This window comes from Chelon labrosus, assembly GCF_963514085.1.
Source record: "Chelon labrosus genome assembly, chromosome: 22".
Lineage (NCBI taxonomy): Eukaryota > Metazoa > Chordata > Actinopteri > Mugiliformes > Mugilidae > Chelon > Chelon labrosus.
In genome coordinates, this window is record NC_140355.1 from 4476954 (window position 1) to 4495557 (window position 18604).

The window sequence follows — 18604 nt, forward strand, 5'->3', positions numbered from 1 at the left end:
TGTGTGTGTACAACGAAAGAAGGACAGATCAAAAGAGGGGCTGTGTGTGTGTGTGTGTGCACACTTGTACAGCTATCTTTCTGAGGACCAGTACATTTGTGCATTTTGGCGGTCCTCACTTCTTTACACGGCTGTTTGAAGGTTAAGACTTGGTTTTAGGGTGAAGGTTACAATTAGGTTATGGTTAGACACTTTGTTTAGATGGTTAGGGTAAGGGGCTAATGAATGCATTATGTCAGTGAATGTCCTCACTAAAATAGCTGTACAAACGTGTGCGCGTGTGTGTATGTTGCAGAGAAAGAACAGTGTTTTTGTGGTGTGTAATTTGGTGTCAAATGCATCTGTTGGGACTATGAACATGTTTAACCTGCATCTTTGTGTTTGTTTTCAGGCCCTGCCGTACGTCTGCCTGCTCATTACCATGTTGTTCTTCATCTATGCCATCATCGGAATGCAGGTGAGCTGTAACAGGAATAGCTGAACTAAAGCAAGTTTGAATGTCATGATTCAGTTATATGTTCCTCTATAAATCTGGATTTTCCATGAATTTATTATTCAAGGAACTGTGTGGGTGTGTGCCATCGACTACAGACTGTGTGTAGTTGACTTCTTCCTGGCTCTCTTAACTCTGTTGCATCTGTTAACTGCAGAACAGCTATTACGACTCATTAGTATGAGTACATTGTAGTTGCTGTTTTTTCATATTCATATTGCCACTTCTAATTACTTGAAGAAGAAAGCTGGAGGAACATGGACGTGTCTTAGATGTTTACTACGGTGGTGCAAAGTTTCACACTAACTATAAGTCAAATCATGCTGACCTAAATTATAGTCTTTTCCCATAGTAGTGCAGTAATACTACTGCACTGTTAGTACAGCTTTAATTACACTCAGCTAATAAACCTGGCTAACTAATGTAGCTAACCAGCTGACTCATGCTATGTTTACAGTATGACCAAAAAGTTACTAAACAGCCAAGCCTGGCTGAAGTGTTGCTCAAGTGCCTATAATGTTATGTCTTTATCTTTGTAAAAACAAAGGTGGTAATCCCACAGTGATTGGCACGCTCTGCCAAGTTGCATTCCTTCTATTAATGCTGTGGTAAAGAAAGGGTAGAGTTAAATAGCACGTGGAAGTGCTACACGTAACAAGAGTCAGATGTCCATTTCAAGCTTTATATCACGACTATATTCATTGGAAATGAGTTGTAGCCAGCTGCATTTTAACCAGTAGTCTGGACTGAGCTATGCTGAATTTAGCTTATTTGTGACAAATGCAGCTGTTAGTGCAGAACTATACTTCTTCCATCAATCCATACATTGTCTATGCCCCTTATCCTTAGAGGGTCGCAAGGGGGCACAAGCCTATCACAGCTGACACTGGGTGAAAGGTGGGGTACACCCTAGACGGGTCACCAGTCCATCACAGGGTTAGCACAAAGAAACAAACAACCATTCATACTCACATGCACACCCTCTGCCTATTTAGAAACACCAGTTAACCTAACATACATGCCTGTGGGAGGAGACAGGAGTATCATCCACACAGTCACAGAAAGGCCCCAGACCATAGACTGTATATGGACGCCATGTCTCCACTTCCTTGCATGGCCAAACTGACACTAGACTACCAGCCTATGCCCCAGACAGCCAGCCTGCTTAATGTAAGGCGGCAGTGCTAACCACTACATCGCTGTGTCACCAAACTGTACCTGAGATAAAGGCACAAAGGCTCTCTCACTGATTAGAATCAGGGTCTTGATTTATTCCTTCTTAACAGGCAATATACATTAAAAGTAATACTTTACTGTCATGGATGAAGGTGTATGGAGGGGCTCAGATATCAGCAGCATATAGAAGCTGAGATTCTTCTAGGACCAGATAGAGCCAGTTAACACATACACACAAGTAAAGTAATATATGTATGACACACGCTACCTTAACTGTCAGGTATTGTCTGATTTGCTTAATTACAATTACTGGATTAGTTCTAGATTATTCCTTATTTTGTCAGTGGTAGCTGATTTGAAGAACCTAGTCTTTGTAACTTTGCTGAAAACATAACCAATTAATGTTCCTGTGCAGGGTCAAGATGTTACAGTGCATACATATTTGACAGCTGTCAGAGGTCTCCTGGGCCTAGAATCCAGTGTTTGTATGCCAGCAGAATGGTTATGCCAAGAGGCAGATAAATATTTTATAATAAGACCTCTGGGTTGTTTTATTGGACTCACAAGTGTGTGAGTTATGGCAGGTATCCACTCTCTGTCTTTTGTTTCGTTCAGTTCTAGTTCAGATCAATAAAGCTTTCCTGGAACCACATTTCAAAAACAACAACACTGACAAGGCATCTACGTTATATAAACAAGTAACAGTGGAGATAAATACCAGATAAATACAATGTAGACCCTGAAAAGTGGCAAGACAACATAAATTAAAGATAACAGCTTTTGCAAAGTAGTTTGCACAAAGCTACAGAAAACCATTTCAAAGCCATTCAAAACCACCACTGCATTAGTACCTATTATAACTTGTGAAGAAAAATGTAATGCATTGAGCTTTGGACTGCATGTGTGACATGATTTTTGTGAAGACGTGCAAAATACAAAATACATTCCCCATGTAGGACTCCATCACTTATGTAAGAAGCTAAAATGGAACAGGACCTTCAAAGATGTGCTGCGTTTGGGTCTCACTTTGAGCAGCACACAGAACTCTGATGTTGTCTCTGTGCTACAGTAGTTCATTAAAACACTGTATGGCTTTCAAAGTGAGGCTTTGTATTCTATAACACCACCTGCTCTCCTGCTGCCTCAGGTGTTTGGTAACATTGAGTTGAATGAGGACGCCGCCATAAATCACCACAACAACTTCCAGACCTTCTTCCAGGCGTTGACCCTTCTCTTCAGGTAATCCTGCTTCCGTAGTCTAAAGATAGCCCCAGCAATCACATTCACTCTTGGCATGTACATATACTGTGATTTGTTCATCTTTCAGGAGTGCGACAGGCGAAGCGTGGCATGAGATCATGCTAGCATGCCTCAGTAACAGACCGTGTGATAAGCTCTCAGGAACTGCAGGGAAGGAGTGTGGAAGTGACTTTGCCTACTTCTACTTTGTCTCCTTCATCTTCCTCTGCTCCTTTCTGGTCAGTATCATTTTGAGAAAAACAGTGGGCCTTCCCATCATCACATGTTCTGACTGAACTGAGCTCTATAAGCAAACACTTGGAACGGTTTTGTACTGAGTTTGTTCTGCTGCCACTTATAGAAAGACTTAAATGGCAATTAAATACAAATGAGTTGATGATGATTTTTTTATTTTTTTTATTTGAGTTTTACTTTTACATTGGATTAACCATTAAATTCAAACCCTTACAAAAGGGGCATCCACAATGCTGGATTTAATCAACATCAAGTTAGTCTTGCTGTATATCAATATTGCAGATTTTTGAATCTGTTTTCTGTGGCAGCATTCTGGTCTTGCACCAGTATTGATGCATTTTACATCAGCCAGCAATGAACAGTAAACCGTGGAGTAACAGTAGAGAGGAAGATGTAGTGGACTACAGTAAATAGAAATATGGAACAGACAATGGAGAGTTGTTTTTGTGACTAAGGTTTTATGAATTTCCTCTCTCTGGCTGTCAGCAAGAATTCAGTTCAATCTATAAAGCATTCAAGAAAATGTTCCAATGCTCCTGCTGACAAAGAAACCAGAGGAACGGTAATCTAAAAAAAACAAAGCACTTGGCGGCAGGACCAAACACAAATTACCATTGATTTGGCTTTAATTATGAGACCATAGCATCAATCAACAGAAATCTTATTCACTCACTGATTTTAGTTTCACGTTTTTTTTTTTCTACATTAAAATTCAGTAGATTAAATAAAATACATTTTTATGTGTGGAATCCATTTTACACTCTTATGATTTCTTTTGCCAGATGTTGAATCTCTTTGTTGCTGTAATCATGGACAACTTTGAGTACCTGACCAGAGACGCCTCCATCCTGGGGCCTCATCACCTTGATGAATTCATACGTGTGTGGGCGGAGTATGACCCTGCTGCCTGGTAGGTGCATTTTCTGAATAGTACAGCTACAGAAAGTCCTCTTCTATAGATGGTGTTTGAGGTTTTTGACAGAGAGGTAGGCCAGGGAATGGTAAACTCTCAGATATGCTCCTGGGTTTCAGCAGGAACACTCTGTGATGTGGAACTGAAAAAGAATCCCTTCTTAGCAGCAATGGGTGAATGACATTAAGCCTGAGCCTTAAGTGTTGGCTGAAGCTGGTGACAAACCCCGTCGGCTGGACTGATGCATGTAAATCCAACGTTCCGCTCGGCGTCCACTCAGCCCTCCTCACTGATAAGATGGCAGGCTCCAAAGCTCCTCCGTCTGTCACCGTGGTGTGAAGAAAAACTATTTCTATCCCTCCAGTGGGGGGATACATTTTTATATCTGTACCCTCTCTGCCCTTTACACCGACCCGACATCATTTACCTTGACTAAAGCACAATACAAGTTTTGAAGTGAGACAGCTTCTGTCTCAGATTATGTAAGGCTCATTTAGTTTTAACGAAGGCTTCACAGGAGCCTGTCACTGAATCAGGACTCCAGGAGAGGAGAGGATCACCTGACAGACATTATGGGGGAGGAATTATTATTTATTCCTTTGAATATAAATGAGCTGTTCTCAGAAGGGCCTACAGTAACTTCTCAGCTGTTGCAACAAGTACAATTAAGGCTCATCATTTTCCATTTTAACTGGTTTAAACTACTTTGAATCAAAAGTTGTTTTTTGCCCAAAGAAAGTTGCCACTCCATTTTCGTTTTTCTCACAATCTGTGAGGTGTGAAGGGTAAGTTTGTGTTTCACCACTAAAAATACAGTTTGACTGCAATTTGGCCAGAAATGTAGTAGTGAAGAAGCATTTTTAACATCAAATAGCTCAAATCTACAGAATGCATCATAATAACAGAAACCACTGCTGAAATACTCAAAGTTAGCACCAACAAAAACTGAAAATAAGTAAATGTAAATGTGATCACAGGTTGATTATTATTGATAGATGTTATCTCTAACCTCTTGAACATGTTTCATCTTTTTCAGTGGGAAGCTATGCTATCAGGATATGTACAAATTATTGCGTTTAATCTCGCCGCCACTGGGCCTGGGGAAGAAGTGCCCTAACAGGGTGGCTTATAAGGTTTGCACTCCCACACAGTCCTTTTGTTTTCAAAGGGACTGTGATGGTTTCGGACAGTGAATGTCTGTTCTCATTCCCTGCGGTGCCAGAGAATGACCTGAACACACATGCATACAAACGCTCATCGATCCTCCACTAACCAGCTGGCAGGTAACCATGGCGAGTGCAGGAAACAATGCAACAATGCAACAATGCAAGTCAGGCTCAGAAAAAAAGGCATCGTTTGCAGTGTCAAAGATGTTTTCCTGCCTTTAAACACAAGAGGGAAAGAAGAACGGGCAGTGAAGAGAGAGCATTGTGTGCTTTGTTTCCACTTTGGTTACTGCTGATGTCTCTTAGCATGCAGAAACAGAGGGCATCTTAGAGGAATACTCCACTGGAAATCTTGCTTTTGAGTTGTAACTGCACCTTGAAAGGTGGCTCTGAAAAGATGGAAGTTTCTCAAAACGGGACATAGTAAAATATGAACTGACCGTAGTCGTTGTGAATTCGATCTACAGACCTTCTGGAGTCACCTTTTAAGCATCCAGAAATGCTACCTAAAAGATAGATTTTTGGTGGAGTATCTCTTTAATAAATAATGCACTCTCATTCTCAAATACATACCTTCCACCAGGATCCTTCCATCCAACATTTTTGTGCAGGGAATCCGGAGCATTCTTCCCTCCTTCCTCTTCTGGGATCCATGCCTGGATCTCAGAATCCAAACAGAATGGTATTCCAGACCATAATATCCTGGAAACCTTATTAACAAAGGATTTCTGTTTTCTCTTTTCCCCTTCCCATTCTCTCTTGGCCATTCCCCCTTTCTGTTGTGATGTAACTTCACCTACCCCTCTTAATTCCAACACTTAATCACTGGGGAAATCTTCATCCCTCCTTCCATGACCTCCTACCAACCTTCCCCTGAGAAGCGGCCGCATGACTTACCGCAATATGTACGAGATGCTTCGCGACATGTCCCCTCCACTAGGTTTGGGAAAGAAATGTCCACCACGAGTCGCCTATAAGGTAGAATCATTCCTTCCTCCTCCTTCCCTTTCCCTTCTTCAGTCTCTGCTGGTTCCCTGCTTCCACCTGTCAAACATCTTCAGCCTTCTGTCAGTGGGTTTTAGTCAGTCCTTCTGTCCTGCTGATGTGTTGTTCTTTCTGTTTATGTGTGTATGCTGTGTGGCCTTGTCCTGCTCTGTTACACGTTCTGTTTGTCCATGTAATACTGATAAATGAAAATAGATCAGAGATAAATTAGATCAAATCAGATCAAATAGATAAATAAGAAAACAAAAATTCCCACCAAGTCCTCAGTTAGGAATAAGAGGAGATGCTGATTAAAATGACACAAAAACCTAAATCTGCCTAATAAAATTAACATATTTGTGAATGTAATTTTGTGTGGTAATTGCAGTGCTAAACACGTTGCACCTCCATAAAATTATCATCAATTTTGCAGCTCTGCAGAGCTTTGTAGCCTATTATTTTTACTTATTACTCTGTTTTATGACAGTCTCAACACTATCATTTCAAGCAGCAGCAGGTGGCCATTTTCAGCAAACATGCTCTGATAAATCCATTGTCCTCCATCTGCCCAGCATCCGTTAGCAGACAAACAAAGTTAGCAACTAGCTGGTGACGGCAGAGGGATATGTAGCGGCTAGAGCCAGATATTTCATAATGTGATTTAAAGGGTTATAATCAGTGTTGTGCAAGTTCACACTAAACAAGAACTCGTCCAAAGTTCAGTTCGTACAGATAAAAGTGAACTAGTTCAAGTTCATATTTCACATTTATTCATTTTGAACTAAGTTCATAGACTCCAAAATGAACATAATGAGCAGCATTAAGTTATTCTTGTTCAGTAGAATCTCTCACTCACCTGCCCATCCATCCCCAGCCTGTGATATTTTTTTGTGCCAGGATCTGTGCTTCTTTTTGGAATAACCATTGACTATATACTAGGAAATAACTCAGTTGTTTGTGTGGATCAGTTGTTTCCGCGGTGCCGGAGGCGGCTTCTCTTTCAGCTGCACCAGCCATACTGTATGCTGTAAATCGCACGTCGGCTGACAGCTGTCGTACAGCTTTTTTTCCTGAACGGGGATGACTGTCGTTATTTCCCTCCAGACTGAGCGAAACTCAAGTCTACGCTTACAGTTGGAAAAATGATGCATTCAGTTCACAGTTCACAAAAATATGGACACGTTCATGCACAACACTGGTTATAATAATCTGATGTTAATGCCACATGCATTTAATCCTGTGTGCTGTTATCAACAAAGGAATTGATCCACCCAGACTATATTTTTTATTAAAAAAAAAATATCTTTTATCTTAGAAATTACATTGCCATCAGCCACATATATAATCTTAGTGTTAATTAGCAAATGTGAAAGAGAAACTCATCTGAAAATGAAAATTGCTCATGTTTATCTGCCCTGGAGTTCCCCAAATTCTTTACAGCCGTTTTATCAGGATGTCTGAAAGTTTATTTGAAGGGATATCAAAGGAACCTGTTATTGAAGTACAGAATCACATCTGGATTCAGATGCTAATAAGAATTTAGTGAGGTTTTCTCATGTCTGTAGTTCAATACATTTTAGAAACTTTTTACCATCTTCTTACAGTGTCAACTCCTGCACTGGCGTGAATGAAAGATAACCTAACCTATGTCCTGTATATGTGAGAGATTATCTGAAAGACTTGCATTCTAGTAAAGTGGAAGTCAAGTGTACACCTCAACAATCCTCAGGTAGTCCCTGTGTCAGCTGCTTACCTCTTAGCATGCAGACTTAATGTGAGTGCTTACAGTCCATGCACAGCTGTCAAAATGAATCACATTTAAAGCGACCCTGCCCTTGCCCCAGTTAAAAATGCCTGGGTCTGATGTGGTCACATCTCCAAATATAACTCTCATTTTTGTAAAATCGACAGGGAAAGACACAAACAAAGACAAAGAGAGCAGCAGGTCACATGAGAGCAAGGCTAGCGCTTTATTTTCCCCATTCCCATTTTTGCATTTACCCCCTCCCACTACCTTGCTACTCATCATGCTCCCTGTTAACCTCCCTGCGTTCCGGATCAACCAACCTTCCCCTGATAGTCACAGTTGTCTCTGTTACCCTCTAGTTTCCTCTTCTCTCTTCAGCTTCACTGTCTCTTTTGGATGAATCTTATTTCACCCTCTCTAGGAATTTGCATCCTTTCATCTTCACCATAACTTCTGTTTAACTAAACTGTGTGTACTTGCAAGTGTGCATGTTCAATTTGTGTCTGCAAGCATGTGTCCTCTGCATATTTACTTTCTGAAGGTGTCTTTCTGTGTTTGTGTGCTTCTTGTCTGCAGCTGTCATTGTTAGTCTCGGTTTCTGGAAAGTAAAACTTCTCATGTGTAAAAGCTCTAGTCAAGACACTTACTCCCCGTCCTCTTCTTCTGTTCTGTGCCTCTCATCTCTGCATCTCTTCATCAGTATCGTTATTCTCCCTGTGAGAATATACCGTCTCTTTTGCCACCATTTGGCGTGAAGGAAATGGGAACCATCAGTTACAGTTTTCTTTCTTTCACAATGGCTTCTGATGTTTCTTATTTTGCTTAAGCCAAAAATAACTAATTAGAAGTTCCATATGTACTAGATACCTGTTTTTGCTACCCCTACAACCTCATGAATGTTATGTCTTAATTCAAACATGCATGTGTACATGAATCACTGCAGCATTAAACCAGAAACCTTGCATGGCATGTCCGATGCATTTAATGAAGAAATTGGAACTGAGCTACAGTAAAAATTATGATTAACGTATTAGTTAATCAGCCTCTGTGTTACCTCTCCTCTTTTTGAAAAAGTTACTGGCAGTGACACACTAATGTGTCACTGCCAGTAACTTTTTCAAAAATAAACCAGTTGGTAATTTGGCCATTGAAAGTAGAGGACAGGATGACATTAAAATTAGCTAATTTTGAACAGATTCAGTTAACAATAATACAAAACAGAGAAAAGCAGCAAATCATCACACTGGAGGAGCCTTCAACCTACAAATGTTTGCTTTTTTTATTTGATAAGTGGAAAAAAAAAATGGTTAGGTTCTCAGTTGATCAGTTTAGAGATTTATAGGTTCAGCAAGTTTGAGTAAATATTCTAAAAACAAAGAAATGATTTCCAGAAACAAAGAGATAAGAACACGTTTTTAGGGAATCTTTGTTTTGATAGGTAGTAGTGGAAAGATGACATGCAGCAAACGGCATCTCACTTTATGTCCATGTCCATTGAATATATTATTTTAATGGTGCTGATGTGAGCCAGTTGTCGGAACAATAGACAGAAATGATCCGTTGAATGAGAGGTTCATAGTATTTGTTGCTAAGTTTATTTTAGCATTGTCCTGAAACATGTGTACGTATATAGAAATACCTATGGATCACTGTAATCAGCCCTCCTCTAGACAATAAGGTGCTCTAGAACTCTAGATGGTGCAACTGTTCAGTGGAATATGAGACTTCAGTAGTCTGAGTTTAACAAATCAAAGCAGAAGGTTTTTTGTACCTTTTGGATGAAAATTCACTTTGCCCCCATGTACAAGTTTCCTTGTAATCGCATGTTAATTTATATTGTATGTACTGCATACCAAAGCAAACAGATGGCTACGCTGCCACTGCTCATACAAGCTAGCTAACGCAGGATGGCACATGATTTGATGCTGACAGCAGACAATTTCAGGAGAGGTGTGAGACAGCAGACAATTTCAGGAGATGTGTGAAGCTGATCATTGTAATGAGAAGCTTGTGTGTCTTATTAGGAGCATCTCTGTTTTGAAGCAGGTGAGTTTTTACCCACACTGCAAACGCCGTACCACAGCTCTGCCTTCAGGTAGCCAATGTCCTGAGCAGGTTTATTTGAACAAATGTTCTGTGAAATCAATAAATACTGTCACAGATTTGGCCTCACATGCAAACATGTTGTCTCCAGGCTGAAAACTATGCTGGTATTCTGATGGAACTGCATCAAAGACGAGACGACAAGTAACTGGTAGCTGGAAAACATTCCAACACTGAGGCATCATATTTAGTGCTGTGTAAAGGCGGAATGTGAATTTCACTTTTTTATTTTGCTAGAAGGCGAGGGTTTACGTCAACTAAATAAAGATTCATTATTTTGCTTTTATATCCAGATGTGTATAGTTTTAACATCAGGCTGTACACTAGTTATCATATTCAGGTGTGTGAGCCTGGTTTAAGTTCGCTAACCCTGATATAGAAGATATGATTAGATTTTCTCTTCTCAGGCCTTACCTATTATTTTGAGACTAAAGTACATGATGCTGCATGTTTCCAGTAGTATGGAGGGCTTTGCATGTTCAGAAATGAGCACAAATCTCTATATCGCTATATCTCTAACTGATTCATCCATTAAGTCATTTTTCTAGCAAACATGCTGTACATTCTCTGGTTAAACGTCCTCCAGTGGGAGAATTTACTGCATTTCTCTGTTGTATCTCTCGTGGGAGACATATCTCACTATTGTCTCATCATTTATACATGGAATAATAAGATTATCAGAAATATAATAATAATTAATTGACCATGATAGATTCTTTGCTGTCCTAGCATATGACTGTAAATCTTCACCATTTTAAACAATGCAAAATGTCATTATTATTCATTTTCTAATTTGGAAGATAAATCCAGGATTTATTAACTTGGCTGAGAATTAGAATTGTAGTGGAAAGCCTAATTTCTGATTCATTTGACACGTGGCTTCTCTACATCTGAGCTCTCGGTTGTTCGTTCCTGGTTCATGGCCCCTCCTCTTTTGCTTCCGTTCCTCTCAGCGATTGGTGAGGATGAACATGCCCATTGCGGATGACAACACAGTAAATTTCACCTCCACACTGATGGCCCTGATTCGCACCGCCCTGGAGATCAAACTAGCATCTGGTGAGAGACTAAAACTACAAAATCCAGAAGCCCTTGCGGCTGCGCTGGCGGCTGTGATGTTAATGTGAATGCCAATGATCGCTCTGGTGTAGATTTGATGTGACATGTTTGTGGGCCCTTCCTCAGGGGTCCTGGCACAGCGTTTGTGTGATGCTGACCTGAAGAGGGAGATAAACAGAGTCTGGCCCAACCTGTCGCAGAAGACAGTCGACCTGCTGGTGACGCCACATAAATGTAAACTCTTCTAACCAGTTGTTTACATGTCACTACTTCTTGTGTGTTTAAATCATTTAAATTGTATGCTTTTGATTCCTCTTTCCTTCCTTTCATGTCTGTTTATTCCATAAATCACCATCTTATCTTGTCAGCACTACTTTCTAAGACAAAGATTGTTTGCTTATTTATGTCTGTTACTGAGCCTTCACGTCATGTTTTACTCATTTTCTAGATTAAGCAATGTTGGTGCATTGTTATGCATTATTCTGCTTTCTTCTACTAAATGACACATCTATTGAATTAAGTTGCTTCTCTTCTTGAGTGAGGCAAATTCTTAGGAAGTACAGCTGCCTGGACACATTCATAATCTACTTATTCTAGATATGCTGAAATAAAATGAAATTTACACATTAATAACTCACAAATAGTCACACAACAATAGACAGTGTACTGACTACTCGATTAGATGATTAGATTACTTGATTTTCTTACAGCATGGTCTTTTAACTACTGTTTTTTTCAAGTAATCACACCACAAACTCTTCCTGTCTCCCCCTCTGAGCTGTGGTTAGTTGCTCCTCTGCTGCCATCTACTGTAAATGTACAGCAACTAGTTCACACTTTGCTCTCTGCTCTTCTAGATAATGAGCTGACTGTGGGGAAGGTCTATGCAGCTCTGATGATCTTTGACTACTATAAGCAGAATCGTGCCAAGCGACTCCAGCAGCAGCATTCTTCAGGAGGACTTCAGGTAAAGTTACATAGCAAACTGACTGTAACATGCTTAGTGGTAGTTAAGGAAGGAATCCAACTGTGCCTTAGTGAGTGTGACAATGCTAATATATTTTAATATAATATCTAGATTTTGTAACAGATTAGGTGTATGTTTTATATTTTATTAGTTTGACGATATGTCCTCAGTCAGAGCCCCTTCTTTTTAGTTTAAACCTAGTACTAAAGTGCTTTTTTAGTTTTGTGAAACCATGTTGTCATTATCGTCTACACAGTTTCTGAGTATTTTCTTGATATTCTGCTAATAAATCTGATAATGCCATGTTACTTAAGCAGTTTGTGATGTTTGCTTTTGATCTGTCCTGCAGAGTAAACTGGGGACGCTGTTCCGTCCTGTGCTGCCATTCACTCATATACAGGAAGTAGAGCCACCGATGTCCAGCCCCAAACAGCCCCATCCACCACAGCCTGAGCCAGAAAAAAAACCAGAGGCCCCACCCACTACCATTACCAACATCTCAGTTAACAGGGACACCATGTAAGTGACTGACCTACACTAAATGGAGGATACGCAATAGAAATCATTGCAGCTTTATATTAGTTGATGCTTTTGTCAAAAGAAAATTACCATGAGCACACTCAACCTCTACAGGAATCAGAGCTAATCAGCATCAAAAGCTGTAAGTGCCCGACTTATAAGCAAACAACAGCGAGTGTTTTCAGTCCTGCAGCACAGCTAGTACATGGTATAAGAGGATATGTGATTAAGGTGTCTCTTGAAAGAGCTTGTTTTCAGCCATAAACAGAAGGTAGAGAGTGAATCCTCTGAGGAGTGCAATGAAGTACTTGAGGAGATTACCCTATTTCAGCGGTGCCAAAAAAAATATTTTAGATATTAGTCTATCATTTATCTGTTGTACCTCCAAAATAAAAAGCAAGACAAACGTTCATCTTTTTTTTTATTTTTTTTAATGCAACATGCCCACAGTTCAGTGGCACACATCCACAGCCATGCGCAACTTCAACAACAACTCAAGACTACTGCCTTTCTTAAAGGGACATCACTATTTCTCTAAAGCACCAATGTTTCTTCATAAAAATAAAAACAAAGATATAGCTTTTAACACTGTAGCAACAATTAACATGACGTAGGGCAAATACGTATATATATATTCTTATTCTTATATATATATATATCACTTTGACTTGGTCATTGTAACAGTAGCTCGCAGGCCAAAAAAGTGTGGGGATGAGCACTGGGGATGGGTACTAGTAAACTTGAGGTACGGGTTTGAAGACAAGGAAGTTGCAGTAGCCTGAAAACCCTTTTTGCCCACAAGCATCCATTCACCTGAGGGAAACTTATCCAGGTTGGTCTTTAGATGGGGCCTTGACATCCACCCCAAGGTACTAGTGTGATGCAACCAGTACTGCATGTGGGAAGGGTATCATCAGCGTAATAGTGGAGGGAGACTAAATACTATAACTATCAACCACAATAACGACATTAAAATTAGAGCTTCATTGTTGTTGTGAGGGGCATAATCCACCATAAAATGTGCTTTGGTGTTCATTTTACACTCTCGTGTTATGCTGTCCTGCGTTGGTGTGATGACATCTCTTTAAGGTTTTTTTTGGTTTTTTTGCTCTAAGCAGAACTGTTTAGTTCTTGACTATTTTAAGGACAAATGTGCAGTGACTTCTGGGTAAATGAAGATGTGTATCATTTTAAGAAACACGGCTGACTGGACACATCACATCAATTAGCTCCTCACAGTTCAGCAGAAAATGTTTTCCCTCTGGAAGAATTCAGCAATTACATTTTAGAAAAAAAATTTCACTAACATAAAGTCACAGTGCAGAGTTGACCAGTACAGAGATGAGATGCTGGAACTTGTTAATGTAGCACAGTTCAGTACCGTTTCCAAACCTTCAGTCAGAAATTAACAGATTTTCATCTAACACACGAAAACTTGCTATGTCCACACATTACATTGCACTTTTTTGCCTATTAGTTTGGAGTGAATAGAGTTTATTTTGTCCATCTAACTTTTATTAGTCTAGTCTAATAACAAAAATTAGACACAACAAATCTAAAATCTATTTGTGAAACAGGTCTTACAAGAGCGATAACCTCCAATATTGCAGTCAGAGCTCTTATGTGTTCATATGCAGAATAAACCAGAGGGCTGCCATTAAACATTCCCAGTCTGGAGACGTTTCTCAGGATGCACAGAGGCCCAAAGGCCGGAGGAAGCTGCAGAGAGGCCAATCAGAGGATGTGCAATATACCACAAGACCTCAGGTACAAAAACACCAACAGCTAATTGTTATTATATAATATAACCTACTGTTTTAATGCATCTTGACTTGTTCTTTGCGGTGTTGTCTCCATGCACACTTCTGTTTGTTTCAGGAACTGGTTGAACTAAAGCCGGTGGAGAACAGTTCAGACACAGAGGGATATCCCAACCTGGAAAGCCACTGCAGAGCAGCCTCTCTGCCCAGACTAAATGCTGAGTACTACGTAAGCTCATGGGTACTCGAGATGCCATGCCTCTTGTTTTACTACGCACAGAACTACTCACAGTAGTTTTCTTTGTGCTACACTCTTAGACAGACACTATGAAAAAGGCACTGAAAAAAGGCAGTTGTACTGGTGAATGGGAGCCTCAGTGAGAGCAGCCATGAGCAAACAGGAGCAGAGTCTCTCTCTGTCAGTCCACATCAGTTCAACCTGTTGACCCTGAATTCTGCAGTCTGACAATTTCACATATTTTACAGAGGAGGAATTTCAGGATGGAGATGTGCACAGCAAGGACGACAACATACAGTAAAGTAAATCTGTACATACTCATTTTGTGAATTGTGTGGCTATGTCAGGCCATAGCTACTTTAAAGATCGAGTCCTTTTTCTTGAACAAATTTACAAAAGGCAGAAATATTGCCATGTGAATTCTCTGTTGAGCTTCAGCTCTGAGTGTTATTGACTTTTTACAAGCTCAAAATTAAATTTTCAATAATATTAAAGTTGTAGATTATGCATATTGTACAGAAAAAAATATTAAGTATCAGTTATTAAATCCAGCCTCAGTACTGTTGTACCACATTCAGCTTCCCATAAAGACCAGAAAGGAATACTTCCAGTATGTAGCACGCCTTAAAGCCAGACTTGTTGATAATTTTCTTTAAGTTTGTATTGTGACAACATAGATAGCATACACCAGTATGTTAATTACTAAACTTTAGGTGTTCTTAATTACAGTAACCCTCATAAGAAAGATATATAATAACTCCAAACTGAGTAATGATTGTTTTTCATATCATACCTGTCAGTATTCTCACACACAATATGATTGGATGGAAAGGAAGAAGGTGCCAAAATATTATCTACACATCTTGACATTTTTTTTTTTTTTTTTTTTCGTTTCATGGATATTTTTTCAACTGCTTTAAATTCATTGGTTTTACCTTATCTGTACAATATTTATACCGCATATCTTTTGCATTTTGTAAAGTATTTTTTCTTTACTTTACGTGACACTCAACTACAATATGATTTAATTTAACAGCTGACTTCTTAAATTGTTATGAATTTTCCTTTCTATCATTCTATACTATTTTACTTCTGTGAGTTACAGTAGCTGCTTTTGTCTGCTGCATACAGTCGTCTTGTTATGAGGGTTTTTCTGTCCATCATTTCTGTGTTTCTGGATTCTCCATCATGTCTGATCTTGTCTGTTTACCTTTGTCTCTGTATCCTTGTCTGTCTCTCTGAGGCACCCTGCTCTCTCCCACAACACTTAACATGTGCTTTCCTTACGTTTATGTTGCATTTTGATCTCCCACACTCTCCCTCTCCTTAAACACAGAGGCTAGCGTTATTCTTTATATTCTTCTTGTCGAGCAATTCCATGAAAAACAAATCTCAACTATATCTTTTTCTCCTGTTAATGCTTTCCAAGCACAAATATACATTTTTATTTCTAATAAGTTCTAAGTTGTTTCATCAAACAGCTGGATATTTTTATTTATTATATTTATTTTTGACAAAACTTGAACTTAATAAAATAACTATAATTAGGGCAGTTTTTAGTTTTCAGCACCAAATAAATAGACTCTTTGCGAGGAAAACAGCAAGTGTGAAGTATAAATTGTAGCAGGTGCTGATGAAACGCCAACAAGTGGAAGAGGGCTTATTAAAATAGGCTATAGATTAGAGGATGTGGTGATTAATAAATACAATCATGACCCATCACATCAAGAAACACATTCCTCTTAAACAGCTGTTACACTCATGGTTGTTGACAACAGATCAACAAATATAGAAACGTCTCCTGTTGTCCTATTGTCATCTCCATATTAGCATATTGTACCATCACCAGACTGGCAGTATGTTGATTTTCTACCAGAAAAAGACATAATCCAGAGCCAAGCCCACTTTTGTGGTCATTTCAATAAACCTTCCCACCCGCTAGCGTCTCTTCTCCTGTCCAAACACTCTCTTCTGGTCACCAAAACACCTCACCATGCGGCAAACTGAATTTCAAGATGAGAAAACCACCAAAGGGGCCAGAAAGATCAACAAACTCAATGTTGGGTTTTGGCCTTTTCAGGAGATTTGTCGATAGCAAGAAAATTCAGAATATCACCAGCCTCATATTTCTTGAGTTTCTCCTCCTCTGTCTTCCCTTTCTCCCGATTTCAATGCTCACTGCTAATGTTTTGCCCACCTCCTCTTGTGTGTGCTGTCTGATAGCGGAGCCACCCTCGCCACGCCCCTGGGACCCACCTGGCAGTATGTACCACCTGTTGTGCCACCTCTCTCTCTCTTCTTCTGCTTCTCTCCTCCTCCCGTTCTCTCCCTTTCTTCTTCTTCTTCTGTCTTGTCTGTGTTGGCCTTCATGTGTTCTCATCACAGAGTTCACACCATGTCACCATCATGGACAATCCTACACTGGTCGTTCCATGAAATTGCTGATAGACCCAATTTTGCAAATTTGCATTACTCATTCCATCCCTGGTAAAGTATTTGTATGTGTTTCCAGGGTATGTTGAGCGCTCTGTCCTGCTTTTGAGCCATTAACCACAGCAGTACAGTACTATACTTCAGTACAATGTGGTGGTGTGTATGTGAGTGTTCTGTAGTAGTGTGTAGTTTGTGCGTGATCGTGAAAAAAGGTAGAGATAGTACTGCTGCTTTTCTGCTTTGAAATATTCTCCTCAACTACACACTTTAAACCCGCCCCAACTTTTTCTGTCATTTGTTGTTACGTTGAGTCTTAAAATCTTATTTTTCACATAAACCAAACTAAACAAGTCTCATTTCTCTCTTTAGTTTTTTATTCCTTCTGACTGTTGTAGTCTTGAGAGATGGAAAGATTTATTTTTTTAAATAGCATGCTATACCATTTTGCTGAAAAGGTAAGATTTTAAGACTGCATTCTAGATAAAATTACAAAAGTGTATTGCATGCACTTGAGAAAACTAAATTAAGCCTGTTTTTTTCTGAGCGAAAAACATTTTGTTCAGTTTTTATGAGATAAAGTCCTGTTTTTCTGAGCAAAAGAAACAGGACTTTGTTTTACGAGAGATAAAGTTCTGTAGACTGTAGACCTGCTGTTTGTGGAAGGATGAACTGAACAATGTCTCTCGATCAAGCTTTATTTTAATCTAGGCTTAAACAGAGAAATTCTTCAGTCTTTAGGTTGCATAGATGGTATTGTTTTTAGTTTGTCAACTTTACACAGGCACATAGGACTTCCAGGATCAATAACTCACTAATGAAACAATGTTAAGATGCAATGATTATTTCCTCTCATGGTTAGGTGAACAATAAACATTACAGCAGTGTCCTTATGCGAGTACAGGGAGGAGGTATCATGATAGAATAATTTTTTCCTCAGAAAAACAGAACTTTCTCATAATAATATTTTTTTGCTCAAAAAACAGGCTTTATTTTTTTTTTCTCTCAAGTGAATGCAATACGCTTCTGTATAGAATGACCTGGTATTATGAATATTTTTTACAGTGTTGTGATATTGTCTCTGACTGTAGCTACAGGCTAGACTGTGAGGTGGGAACAAAAGGAACAGCACTACCCCCTGTGAAAGCATCAGTGAACCAAGTTCTCTATTAACATGTTATCTGTTGTCTGCAAAGCCTTAGAATATATGATTAAATATATTTTAACACTAGTGGACACCAGTGCTAATCAAACATTTGGAGATGGTGCATTATACAGTTTAGGAATGAACTTAAATTATTACCTGACATCTACACAGTAACCAGCAGGTGGAGTGGTAACTTAGCTGCTGTTTCAGTTCCCCATCACATCATTAGTTCCCTGGTAGCTGTGCTGGTCAGTAAGGTAAGACTCAAGGGGGGTGAGTGCCATTGTCCTCAAAGCATTTATTAAAGTATTAATCTATAGAGATGGAAAGCTGAATGGAAAAAAATGAGAAATTAAAGGAATACACCACTGTGTAGTATATGTCTGCTATAAGAAATTGGTTTAGATT

The 18604-nt window shown here is 39.3% G+C and overlaps 1 protein-coding gene across 1 annotated transcript in view; it reads left to right on the forward strand.

Moving 5' to 3' along the window:
- The window catches only part of cacna1bb (calcium channel, voltage-dependent, N type, alpha 1B subunit, b), a gene marked incomplete at its 5' end in the record, with an annotated part of 163039 nt that overhangs the window by 137137 nt on the left and 7298 nt on the right, over window positions 1-18604 (forward strand). Inside the window, 12 exons of the mRNA XM_084572016.1 lie at window positions 392-457; window positions 2817-2908; window positions 2997-3147; window positions 3946-4073; window positions 6124-6220; window positions 11030-11135; window positions 11262-11369; window positions 11993-12102; window positions 12452-12621; window positions 14259-14388; window positions 14500-14610; window positions 16843-16881. Of these exons, the coding sequence (XP_084428142.1) occupies window positions 392-457; window positions 2817-2908; window positions 2997-3147; window positions 3946-4073; window positions 6124-6220; window positions 11030-11135; window positions 11262-11369; window positions 11993-12102; window positions 12452-12621; window positions 14259-14388; window positions 14500-14610; window positions 16843-16881 (1308 nt within the window). The remainder of the gene's footprint in view (window positions 1-391; window positions 458-2816; window positions 2909-2996; window positions 3148-3945; window positions 4074-6123; window positions 6221-11029; window positions 11136-11261; window positions 11370-11992; window positions 12103-12451; window positions 12622-14258; window positions 14389-14499; window positions 14611-16842; window positions 16882-18604) is intronic.